Genomic DNA, 13,318 nt, shown 5'->3' with positions numbered 1-13,318 from the left:
TCTTTTCAGAAAACTAGCTCTTAGCATTGTGGATCTTATTAATTTATGTTTTTTAGGAAGATTAGCCCTGAGCTAACAGCTGCCACCAACCCTCCTCTTTTTGCTGAGGAAGACTGGCCCTGAGCTAACATCCGTGCCCATCTTCCTCTAGTTTATATGTGGGATGCCTGCCACAGCATAGCTTGACTAGTGGTGTGTAGGTCTGCACCGGGGATCCGAACTGGCAAACCCCAGGCTGCTGAAGCGGCATAGGCGAACTTAACCGCTGCACCACCAGGCTGGTCCCTTTTTATTATTTTTATAGCTTCTTCTTTATTTATTTCTGCTCTGATCTTTGCTATTCTTTGTTCCACTAACTTTTGTCTTAGTTTGTTGTTTTTCTAGTTCCTCAGAATGTAAAGTTGGGTTGTTTATTTGTGATCTTTCTTTTTTCTTAATTCTGGCATTTATCACTCTTAAACTTTCCTCTTAGAACTGCTTTTGCCCATTCCATATGTTTTGTTTTCATTTTCTTTTGGCTCAAGATATTTCTTTGTCTTCCTTTGACCTCTTGGTTGGTTAGGGGTGTGTTGTTTAATGTCCACATATTTGAATTTTTCAGCTTTCATTCTGTTACTGATTTCTAGTTTGATCCATTGTGTTAGGAGGAGGTACTTGATATGATTTTAGTCTTCTGAAATTTGTTAAGACTTGACATAAGACGATCTGTCCTAGAGAATATTCCATATGCATTGGGAAGAATGTATTCTGCTAAAGTAGCATAGAATGTTGTTTATATGTCTGTTACATCCATTTGGACTAAAGTGTTGTTCAGTTCAAATATATCCTTATTAATTTTCTGTCTGGGTATCTACCCATGATTGAAAGGGGGATATTGAAGTTCCCTCTTAATGTTCTCTTGCTGTTTTTTCTGCCTTCGGATCTGTTTGTATTTGCTTAATACTTAATTTAGATGGTTTGATGTATGGTGCATATATACATGCAGTCGTTACGTTCTCCTGATGGATCGACTCCTTTGTCATTATATAATGACCTTCTCTGTCTCTTCCAACAGCTTTTGACTAAAAGTCTCTTTTATGTCGTATATGTATTGCTACCCTTGCGCCCTAAGTTTCCATGTGCATGGAGTATCTTTTTTAATCCCTTCACTTGCAGCCTGTGTGTGTCCTGAAAGCTAAAGTTACTCTATTGTAGGCAGCATAGTTGGATCTTGGTATTTTCTTCTGTTCAGCCACTGTATGTGTTTTCATTGGAGAATTTTATTAGGACCTACTATTGCCATTTTGTTAAGTATTGTCTGGTGTTTTGTAGTTCCTTGGTTCCTTTCTTCCTCTCTTGCTGTCCTCCTCTGATTTTCCGTGATGATATGCTTTCATTCCTTTCTGTTTCTCTTTTGTGTATCTACTATAGTTTTTTGCTTTGTCATTACCATGAGGCTTATATGAAACATCTTATAGTTACAGCCTTGTATTTTAAGCTGATAATTTAACTTGGATCACGTACAAAAACTCTAGCCTTTTACTCCCCCCGTATACATTTTATGTTTTTAATGTCACAGTTTACATCTTTTATATTGTGTAACCATTAACAAATTACTACAGGTATAGTTATTTTTCATACTCTTTATCTTTTCCCCTTTATACTAGAGTTGAGTGTTTAATGCACCATTACAGTATTAGAGTATTCTGAATTTGACTGTATACTTACCTTTACCAGTGTGTTTTATGTTTTTGTGTTACTAATTACTGTACTTTCAATTCAGCTTGAAGAACTTTAGCATTTCTTGGAGGGTGGGTCAGGTGGTGATGATTCCCTCAGCTTCCGTTGGTCTGGGAGTCTTTTTCTCTCCTTCATTTCTTTATTTTTAATTTTTATTTTGTTTTTAATTTTTTGCTGAGGAAGACTAGCCCTAAGCTAACATCTGTACCAGTCTTCCTCCACTTTGTATGTGGGACGCTGCCATGGCATGGCTAGTGAGTGGAGTAGGTCTGCACCCGGGATCCAAGCCCGTGACCCCTGGGCCACTGTAGTGGAGCGCGTGGAACTTTAACTACTCGGCCACAGGGCCGGCCCCGTCTCTTGCATTTCTCAAGGGCAGCTTTGCTGGTAAAGTATTCGTTTGCAGTTTTTTTCTTTCAGCATTTAGAACATCATCCCACTCTCCCCTGCTATGCAGTGTTTCAGCAAAGAAAACTGCTCTTATCCTTATGATGGTTCCCTTGTATAAGATGAGTTTCTTTTCTCTTGCAGTTTTCAGCATTCTCTTTTTCATTACTTCTTTATTTTATTATATGTCTTGGTGAAGTCCTATTTGGATTGAACTTGTTTGGGGACTTATGAGCATCATGTGCCTGGATGTCCACTTCTCCCCCAGATTTGAGATGTTTCCATCCATTATTTCTTTTTTTTTTTTGAGGAAGACTAGCCCTGAGCTAACTACTGCCGGTCCTCCTCTTTTTTGCTGAGGAAGCCTGGCCCTAAGCTAACATCTGTGCCCAACTTCCTCTACTTTTTTTTTTTATGTGTGGGATGCCTACCACAGCATGGCTGCCAAGCAGTGCCATGTCTGCACCCGGGATCTGAACCGGCGAACCCGGGCCGCTGAGAAGCGGAATATGTGAACTTAACCACTGTGCCACCGGGCCGGCCCCCATTATTTCTTTCAATAAGCTTTCTACCCCTTCCCCTCTCTCTTCTCCTTCTTGGGCTCCCATAATGGGAATACTGTTTTGTTTCATGATGTCCCATAATTCAGGTAGGCTTTCTTCACTCTGTAGTTCTTTTGTCTTTTTTCTTTGAGTGGATGATTTCAAAGGACCTACCTTCAGTTTCATGTTCATTCTTTGGATTGATCAAGTTGGCTATTGATGCTCTCTATTGCATTTTTTCATTCATTATAGTCTTCAGCACTGTTATTTCTGTTAGGTTCTTTTTTGTATTTTCTATCTTTCTGTTGAAAATCTTGTTTTGTTTGCATGTTGTTTTCCATATTTTGTTGAGTTGTTTATTTCTGTTTTCTTGTAGCTTGCAGAGCTTCCTTAAAACAATTACTTTGAAGTCTTTGTCTGATGGTTCATAGATATACATTTTTTTGGTGTTACTGATGGCTGATTGTGTTCTTTTAGGGGTGTCATGTTTTCTGTATTTTTGTATTTCTTGCAGCCTTGTGCTGGTGTCTATATACAACACATGGAGCAGTCACTTCTTCTAGATTTGACTGAAAGGTTTTGGTGAGGAAGCTCTTCACCTATGTGAGGGTGTAGCTGTACCATCTCTGTGGGGTCTGACAGTTCCTACTACAGGAAAGCCCAGCAGCTTAGTGTCTGTGCAGCTATGTCACCTGAGGTCAGCATCAGCGAGATTGCAGGGGTCTTCAACAGCTAAGGGTGTAGGTGTTCACAGCAGTGGGGAATACCAATGGGGACCTCCTGATCTCTTTCTCCCACGGGAAATATTTTGTCTGGGATTCCCTCTTAATGCCAAGTCTGGTTCTTGGGTGCCTTCATGGCGGTGGTGGCGGCATTGGTGTCTGTGGTGCAGGTATGGATCTGGGTTCTAAGGTGTGAACAGATGTGGAGTAGTAGTAGTTCTAGGGTCCCAGATGCTGAATAGCCTGCAGCGGCATTGAGTTCACGTTGTAAGATGCAGTCATACACTGAGCAGTGATGAAGCCTCTGACTAGGACTGAACACAGGCAGTGTCTCTGGGGTCTGAGCAGCTGGCTAGCCCACAGCAGCCATGGTTCTGGTGCCTGAGGTACAGGCGCTTGGGTGATAGTCTTGGAGTAAGGTTGTGGAGTATGGGCAACCCTGGAGCAGTTGTGGCTCTGGTGTCTGGGGTGTGTGCAGGGTTGAAGGGATGGCTTCTGCTCATGGAATGAAGCAATAGCTTCTGCTCTCGCAGGGGCGCAGCTTAGCAAATTACTCTCTGGCAAGTTTCCCGTGGTGATAGCTGTTAGTTACCTTAGTGTGAAAACTGCCAGTGTATCTGAAGAGCAGGGAGATGGGGGGTCCATGTCTATAAACACTTGGCCTCCTCTGCTGTGCATACTGCTGCTGGCCACAGGTGTCAGGGGGCTGTGGAGGTTCTCTGCAGCAGAGGCTGCTAGGGTCCTCTGCAGGGCAGGCCATTGGGGACCATGATGGCATCTGTCCTTTGGCTGATACACACAGCCTTACCCTTCTTATTTCCTGGTCGTTTCCAGGTGTCTTCACTAAGTCACTGTCCTCAGTGATCTTTTCTGTGTGGTTATTCTCTGTTTTATGTTCCACTGTGTTGCTGTGGTGTTTTCATTGGGCTGTTGAGCCCTCCAAGGGCCAATTTTGATCATAGATAGCTGTCTAATTGTTTCTTGTTGGTGGCAAAGGCTGGTTTCCTCCTCCAGCCCACTGAGATCACTCACCTGGATCTCTTTTCTGTGGTCTGTTGTGGGCTGAGTTGCTCCGGGACAGTGCAGGCCATTCACTTCTCCTGTCATTCCCTTAGGACTTGTAGCCTCCGTGTCCCATGCAGTTGCCCAGCTAAGGCTTAGGAGGAAGAGTTCTTTGTGTGTCGCAGGATAGACATGACTACAGCCATGGCAGGCTGGGCTCGGGGACCTGGGTCTGCTGAGTGGCAGCTGGGGACAGTGTGCTTCAGGCCCGTGTTCAGATCGTAGCAGGAGCCTCCCTTGTTCATCCAAGTTTGGTTCCATTGCCTGTGGCCACCCTCCATTTCTACCTTGCCTTCTCCATATTGACACTTTGGTAAGTTGTCAGTTCTACATGTCATTTCCTGTGTGACTTCAAGTCCAGGGATAATCTCCACCTCTCTGGACTCCACGTATGACTCATTTTTCTCACCACTCCTTCTGCAGTGTTCTCCACCAGTGGCCCTCTTGTGTTGGGCTGTGAACTGTGAACATATCCTTAAATTGACCTTGAGCAGCAGCAAATCTGATGTGATTAGATTTTCATGGGCTTGGCTGCACCTTCTGCTGAGCCTCACATCAGCAGCAGAAAAGGTCCTGCAGGAAGCTGTGGGCAGAGAACAAAGTGTAGATGCTGCTTCTCCTCCTGTGTCACACGCTGTCTTTGTATCCTTCTCCTGGCGAGGTCTCCACCAGTCTGTGACCTTAGGGGCCCAGTAATACACAAAAGCCAGCTTCCCCTTCAACTGGATTCCAACTCCCTTATCTTGAAAAGCATCCCATAGATTCACTGTGAGATGAGACAGATGCTCGTTTGTGCTGGGGTTGCCCCTCCCTGTGGTCAACATGTACTTCACCGGGATTTCTTTGCCTTCAGGTTGCTGCTGTGGAGCAGAGGGTCTGCAGGCTCCCTTTGAACGGAGCGTTTCTGTAGAAGTTTCAGCTGCCAGGGCTCCCAAGGCAGCCCCATCTTCCCAGAAGACCCACCCCTGTGAGATGTGTGGTCCAGTCTTGAGAGAGATTTTCCACTTGGCTGAGCAGCAGGGAACACAACACAGCCTGAAACTGTTGAGGTGTGGGGCTTGTGCGAAACAGTTTGAGTTCAGTGCAAAGTTTCAACGGCACCAGGAACAGCACATGGGGGAGAAACCCTTCAGAAGCAGTGTGGAAATGGCCTCATTTGTGAAAAGCTGCAGATTCCATGTTTCGGGGAAGCCCTTTCCGTCAGGGGAGGTTAGGAAGGACTTCCTGGCCAGCTTGGGACATCGACAGCAACAGACCACTCATACCAGGGAGAAGCCAAACAAAATCATCCAGTGTGAGGCCACTTCACCAAACAGAAGTCATTACACCTGGGGAGAATTCAAGAAAGCCCTCAGCCCCAAAGGCACACTTATTCAGGACCAAGATGTCCACACTGGACAACAGTGTTTTGTGTGCCGTGAGTGTGGGAAAACATTCAGGTACAAATCCTCATTTGTTATGCACCAGAGAGTCCACCCTGAAAGAGGGCTTCATGTGTGTAGAGAATGTGGCAAATCTTTTAGGCGAAGGTCGGCCCTTGTTCAACATCGAAGAATTCATTCTGGGAAAAGGCTGTGGAAGTGCAGCAAATGTGGGAAATCCTTAAGCCACCAATCTGTCCTCATTGATCCCCAGAGAGGGCACAGTGGAGAGACCAGCTTTGTGTGCAGTGAATGTGCAAAACCTTTTAGCCATAGCTCTGTGTTCATTCAGCACAGGAGAGTTGAAGTTGGAGAGAGGCCTTATAAATGTAGTGACTGTGGGAAATCTTTTACCTCTAGCTCTGCCCTCAGTTACCATCAGAGATCTCACACAGGAGAAAGGCCTTATGAGTGCAGTGATTGTGGAAAGTCTTTTATCTCCAGATCTGACCTTCGTTATCATGAGAGAGTTCATTCTGGAGAAAGGCCTCACAAGTGCAGTGAATGTGGCAAATGTTTTATCACTCGTACTGCTCTCCGTTATCATCACAGAGTTCACACTGGAGAAAGGCCTTTTGAGTGTAGTGAATGTGGGAAGTCCTTTACCCAAAGATATCTCCTCATTACACACCTAAGAGTTCACTCAGGAGAAAGGCCTTATGAATGTACTGAATGTGGGAAAACTTTTACTTCCAGCATTAACCTTCGTCAACACCAGAGAGTTCACATGGGAGAAAGGCGTTATGAGTGCCGTGAGTGTGAGAAATCTTTTAAAAATAGGTGCACACTCATTCAGCACCGGAGAATTCACACAGAAGAAAATCCTTATGTGTGCAGTGAATGTGGGAAATCTTTTTCCTGTAGTTCTACCCTCTATTATCATCAGAGAGTTCATACAGGAAAAAGGCCTTACACATGTGGTGAATGTGGGAAATCTTTTACTTCTAGTTCTGCCCTTCGTTATCATCAGAGAGTTCACACAGGAGAAAGGCCTTATGAGTGCAGTGAATGTGGGAAATCTTTTACCTCTAGCTCAAGCCTCCGTTATCATCACAGAGTTCACACTGGAGAAAGACCTTATGAGTGCAGCGAATGTGGAAAAACCTTTAAGGATAGATCACAATTCAGTAAACACCAGAGAGCTCACACTGGAGAAAGGCCTTATGAGTGTAATGAATGTGGGAAATCTTTTAGCCAAAAATCTAACCTCTCAATACATCAGAAAATTCATAATAGAGAAAGGTCTTATGAGTGCAGAGAATGTGGCAAATCTTTTACCTCTACCTCTGGCCTTAGTTATCATCAGAGAGTTCACTCAGGAAAAAGGCCTTATGAATGTGGTGAATGTGGGAAATCTTTTATCTCTAGTTCCCACCTTCATCATCATCAGAGAATTCACACAGGAGAAAAGCCTTATGTGTGCATTGAATGTGGGAAATCTTTTACCAGTAGTGGCACCCTCACATATCATCTGAGAGTTCACACAGGAGAAAGGCCTTATGAGTGCAGTGAATGTGGAAAATCTTTTACCGTTAATTCCACCCTCCGTTATCATCAGAGAGTTCACACAGGAGAAAGGCCTTATGAGTGCCGTGAATGTGGAAAATCTTTTATCTCTAGCTCCAAACTCCGTTGTCATCAGAGAGTTCACACTGGAGAGAAACCTTATGAGTGCAGTGAGTGTGGGAAGTCTTTTATCTCTAGGCCCCATCTCCGTTACCATCAGAATTCACACAGGAGAAAAGGTTTATGATTGCAGTGAACGTGGGAAGTTTTTTATGAGATTATCTACCCTCTCTCAACATCAGAGAGTTCACACTAGAGAATGGCCTTAGATGGGCAGGGGAATGTACAGTTTCCTATTTAGTGGACTGACACCAGAGGAAACTGAGGAGCCATCTGTTGGAATTGATACTCATACATCTGAACATGCAGTGGGGAGATTTTCTATAAGATTAAGTCATGAGGGAAAGTTGTGTAAGTATGTTGTCCTTTCTAAACTGTCCAAGGCTCTTTCTAGATTTATGTCACTCCTAGTTTCTGTGGCTAAACCATTTCGTCTTTACCACCTGGCAGGTCCACACAGTGTGTGTCAGTCACCACCCCAGTGTGTTCAGAGAAGCTGACCTCTGTTCTCCCATGTATTAGAGCAAGTTAGCGGTCACCTGAGCCCTCGGGGGTCAGCTTTCCCTCTGCCTTGACTACCTTGCACATGGACCTGAGTCACTGTTGGCCCAGAGAATACCATGAGTTGGGCTGGCAGCTTGCAGAGAATGACTGACTTTTTCAGGACGTGTGGTGTCACATGATACTTGGGATGAACTTTTCCAGCTTCAAAGTCATGAACTTGAACTGCGTGCTGCACCTTGCTTTGTCTGATACAATAATGAAGGCCTTACAGTTTAAATCCTCCTTCATCTAAGGTGTTTATTTACTGTGTGGGGTAGTTCATAAACAGATTTTAGCTCTACAAGCATGAAGGGGTGAAAGACTTTTTAGGTGTCTCATACTTTGCCTGAGGAGAGACAGTGTGATGACAGAAAATAACTTGCCACTTTTGACAGAATTTCCATTGCTGCTCACAGCCTCCCAGGAAAGACTGCAGGGCTTTCTGGTCCTCATTTGAGGCCTGGATGCTGTGATTCAGGAGGCTCAGTGATGATCCTGACAAGAGGGTTGGTGTGAGAACTTCAAGTGCATTTGAGAGCAGCAGAGAGTTTTTCCTTGTGGGGTTCCCTGACCGATTATCAACCCACCCCAGCAGTGAGAGCTCTGAATCTTAACTGCTAGACCACCACAATGTAGGGTTGTAAACTTTTCCAAAAAGAGTGGGACATACAGATTTTCTTTCCTCTTGAGCCTTTTTTTTTTTTTGTAAGGAAGATTGACCCTGAGCTAACATCTGTTCCCAATCTTCCTCTGTTTTATGTGGGTTGCTGCCGAGTGTGGCATGAGGAATGGTGCTAGGTCCTCACCAGGGAACCCCTGGCTGCCAAAGGACAGCCTGCAAACTTAACTCCTGTACCACCAAGCCAGCCGCAGTCTTGAGCCAGTTTGTAAGGCTAATGGTATAGTTCACATGTACTAAACTGCATGTATCTAAAGTGTACAATTTTGATAAGTTTTGACATAGGTATGAACCTCTGAAACCATCATCACAGTCCTGAGAATGACCTTAGGTGTCTCGGTATATTTACATCACATCCTATCGTGATCTCTGCTCGACCTTCCCACCTCTCCAGCTACCGTATCATTTACTTTCCTACAGTAGATACCTTTGCATTTCCTTGAATTTATATGATTGGAATCATAAACTGTTTATTGTTTTTTCTGATTTCCTTTATGTTTCATAATTAGAGACCCAGCAATGATGATATATGAGTAGCTCATCTTTTGCTGAGTAATATCCTTATCTTTGGATATACCCCTGATATACCCATTCATCTGCTTATGGGCTTTTAGAATATTGCTAGATTTTTACTATTGAAAATAAAGCTGTTACAAACATTCGTGTCAGTTCTTTATATGTTTCTTTTATCATTTGTCAGTAAGTAAGAGGGCAATGTCTGAACCACAGGGTAGATGAATGTTTAACTCTAGAAGAAACTGCCAGACTGTGATCTACCATGATTGCTCCCTTTGCACTCGCATCAGGAGTGTGTGAGGTCGACTTCTTCCAGATCCCTTTCAGTACATGATAGGGTCTTCAGTGTCAGCCTTTTAATAAGTGTGTAGTGCTGTCTCAGTGTCGTTTTAATTGCATTGCCCAAAGAATTCGTGATTTTGAGCATTTTTCATTATTTCCCAATTGTTTATTTTTTGTACGATTTCTGTTCCTTCCAATTGCCTAGTTTCTTACAATTGAGTTATGGCTATTTCCCTCTTCATTTTCAAATGAGAGTCTGAAACACAAAGACATTTTGGAGTTTTACTCTGTTAAACGGTGTGAGTGACATTTTTTCTGAATGGAGTCATTGTAAATACTGGAAGGATATTTCCTCATTGTTTTTCACAGAGATTTCTGTTACACACAATGTCATGGCCAGAAACACCCTACATGGCTAAGTTTCGTCTGCATTGTGACCTTAACGTCCATCGCTTGAGTCCCGGCATTCAGTAATACAGGAAATCTAGCCCCGGTGCGTAGTGTTTGCCAATTCCCCAAGTGTCAGTGCTCCCACGTGGAAGCGGGATGTGCTCAGAGAAGGAGCGCAAGATTCCACTCGGGTCCGCGGGCTTTGGCGGGAAACCAGCCTTGGCGTGTGCGGGACACTCCCCCAGGCCGGGCAGCAGCTGCGGTGCTGCGGGAAGGCGGGAGGCTGCAGAGGCCTCACACGCGGGTCAGCGGCGAGGGTCCTCCCCGAACGTCGGGGGTCTCGGAGACCCGAGTGGCCTCGCCTTAACAATGAGGGGTCAGAGCTGACACCTGCGGTTCCGGTGGCGCCTCCGACCCCACCCGGGACCTTGTGAGCGGGTCCCCTCGGACCGCTGTCCGTCTCGCCATTGGCCCCCTTCCCTCCGTCCTCACTGCCTGGTGGTCTCCCAGCGGGGTCCCCTGCCGGGCGTTCCCCGCGCTGTGGGCCGCTTCTCCCGGCGCCCCGACTCCGGGAGGACTCCCGCCTTCCCGCTGGGGCGGCGGCCCCCGCGCCCCCGGGACCCTGGGCAGGCCTTTCCTCCGCGGCGCCACCGCTTCGAGACCCGGGCCGCGTGGGACCCGAGGGGACGCCCGCCCACGGCTCCCTGCGCTGCTGCCCGGGAGGCCCCTGAGGCCGCGGCCCGGCGCCGACCCCGCTCCCGCCCGCCCGGCAGCGCCCCGCCCTCCGCCCCGCGGCCCGGGACGCGCGGAGCCTCCGGTCCCGCCGCTCGGGCGCCCCCTGGCGGCGCGGGGACGTCGGCGGGCGACTCGGCGTCCGAGGTCTGTCGTCGAGGGAGAGACGGCCGTCAGCCGGCGAGCCCCAGACGCAGACGCCCAGAGACCGCTCAGCAGGGAAGATGCCGAGACCCCCGGGTAGCATGTCGTTTGCAAACGACGGGAGATCGAAGTCAGGGGACCTTCGTGAAAGAAGCCCGAGGGGAAACCCCTCCCCTCTAGGGGACCGAGAGCGACCGCCGCCGTCTCCTCAGACGCCGCGAGCGAGGAGAGGAAAGAAGCCCGGGCAGTGTTGAGAGCAAACTGACCTTCCTAGAGCTGCGTGCCCACAAAATTACCCTCCATCGGTGCAGGGAGACGGAGCCTCCGTCAGCCAAGCAAAAAGTGAGGGCTTGGTGGCCCGTAAACCTGCCAGCTCGGTCCGTTCGGGGCGCTGTGCCGAAATGCCCCAGGCCGGGTGGCGTGTGAGAGTCAGCGTTTGTTTCTCCCAGCGCTGGAGGCTGGGCAGCCCGGGTCAAGGCGCCAGCCTGGGCGAGTTCTGCGGTGAGGACCCTCCTCCCGGTGCGGAGTCAGCCCTTCTTGCTGCGTCCTCACGTGCGGGGAGGAGCTGGGGGTCTCTGAGGCTCTTCCTAAGGGCACTGGTCCCGTTCACGCGGGCCCCAACCTGGTGCCCTGAGCACCTCCCAAGGGCCCGGCTCCAACACTATCATCTTCAGGGGTTAGGATTTCAACATGAATTTGCGGGGACACAAACGTTCAGACCATAGCGCCTGCCTTCCAAGAAATGTAACAGCACTTCTTTAGAGACAAGGAGAATGATCTTGGTCAGATACTCGGATCTATATAGAGAAAGAAGAGTGTCGAAGAAGGAATAAGCGAAGGTAAAATAAAAAGTGTTTTTTTTTTTTCTTATTCTGAATTGATTGACAGAGAACCATTTGTTCAAAATAGTAATACCAACAATGTATTCTATCTGCGTATCTTATTTGTATGTGTGTATATATATATGCTTATTATGCTTCTATATAAGTGGAACCAATGACCTCAATGATAGAAAGGACTGGAGGGAAAAAGTGGGCTTGTTTTGTTAGTAGAAGGTACTCACACTACCTGGGAAGTGGTGTAGTGTTATTTGAAAGTGGACTTGGATTAGTTGTCAATGTTGATTGCAAACTCCAGTGCAATGACTTAAAAAGTAAGAAATAAAAAAAAAAAATTAAGTATAACTGATATGCTAAGAAAGGAGAGAAAATGGTATCATATAAAATGCTCAGTTAAAACCGCAAAAGGTAGAAAAAGCATGGAAGACAAGAACTAGGAACAAAGAACAGGGGTAACAAATGAATATGAAGAACAGCCCTTTTAGAACCACAAATCTATTTCATTTGTAACAACAAAGCTTGTGTAAGTGAACATAAGCGAGGCCACCTTGTTAATGCTACATGGCCCCAGCCCCTCCCTCTGTGTGACTGCTCAGTGCTCTGCAAGTACTCTGAAAAAATTCACATGCTTTCCTGATTTATGGGCTCTGCTTATGTATTTACTCCCTGATAGCTTGATAAATTAAAACTTTGTTCTATGAGTTTCTCTCTGGGAACAGGCTGACCACACGCGGGAAACACACCTAGGAGATATCCATCACAGCTTAGAAAAGAATGGAACAACGCGATACCTTGAGCTCATCACAGCTGAAGACCAACATGCCTGGACCCCCTCCTCACTGCCCATTTTCCCTATCTACCTACCTCAATATCCTGTCTATGGTTGGAGGTACTTCATATACTATTTAAATATCTTTCCTGTCACCTGTTGTGTGCTGAGTTGTTCTTGTCCAGTACTGGCCACTGACCTGTCCTGTCCCTCCCTTATGATTTGGGCCTTCCAGGCGCAATGTACTGGTCAGCTGTGGCTAGGAGAAGAGTCCTCTGTGCTTCACAGGATGGACCTGACTCCAGTCTCAACAAGATGGGCTCACAGGGGGCGTGACCCAGGTGAATGGCAATTAGGGGAAGATGTTATGTCAGGGCTGTGTTCACATCATCCCACGAACTTGTCCTGCTTGTGTTTTGATGCCATTGCCAGTGGCCACATCTCACTTCTACCTTCCCTCTCCATTCTTGACACTGTGCCAACTTGTCCTTTCTACTAGTCATTTTTATTCAGACTCCAGCTCAGGGTAATCCGCATTCTCTGGACTGCTTATCTCACTCTCACACTGCTCCCTCCACAGTACTTTCCAACAGTGTTGTGTCCTGAATTGTGCCCGTGTGTTTTAATAATCCTTGAACACCAGTTACTTTGTGCCAGTCAGGTTTTCCTGGGGCTGGACATAGACTTCTGCACAGCATCACATGGCACCAGCACACGTAATGCTGCTAAAAGCCATTGACAGAAGAATAATGTGCCTTTCACTCTGGGCCTTGCCCTTGCCTTGTGTCCTGTGCCTGATAGGCCTGTCCAGTCCTGTGACCTTAGGGGCCCTAGTAGTGCATAACAGCTGCTTCCTCAGTCAGACCCCAGCTCCCTTTTACTGAAAGCAGTCCCATGGACTGGTTCCTGAATGTATCACATGTGCATTTGTGATGGTTTTGCCCC

General features: G+C 46.6%; 1 protein-coding gene across 8 annotated transcripts in view; it reads left to right on the top strand.

The window, feature by feature from the left end:
• Nucleotides 1-13,318, top strand: part of LOC106846658 (zinc finger protein 256-like) — a 52,499-nt gene that overhangs the window by 37,597 nt on the left and 1,584 nt on the right. For 6 of the 8 annotated variants that reach the window (XM_070498687.1, XM_070498686.1, XM_070498680.1 and 3 more), the window contains one exon: nt 5,286-12,714. In XM_070498687.1, the coding sequence (XP_070354788.1) occupies nt 5,286-7,606 (2,321 nt within the window). In that variant the 3' untranslated portion in view covers nt 7,607-12,714. The remainder of the gene's footprint in view (nt 1-5,285; nt 12,715-13,318) is intronic. The other 2 variants (XM_070498681.1, XM_070498685.1) reach the window with 2 other exon arrangements.

Source organism: Equus asinus, chromosome 26, assembly GCF_041296235.1.
Source record: "Equus asinus isolate D_3611 breed Donkey chromosome 26, EquAss-T2T_v2, whole genome shotgun sequence".
In the NCBI taxonomy this organism is placed as follows: Eukaryota; Metazoa; Chordata; class Mammalia; order Perissodactyla; family Equidae; genus Equus; species Equus asinus.
Note: the sequence above shows the minus strand (reverse complement) of the source record. Positions and strands in the feature narration are given on the sequence as shown.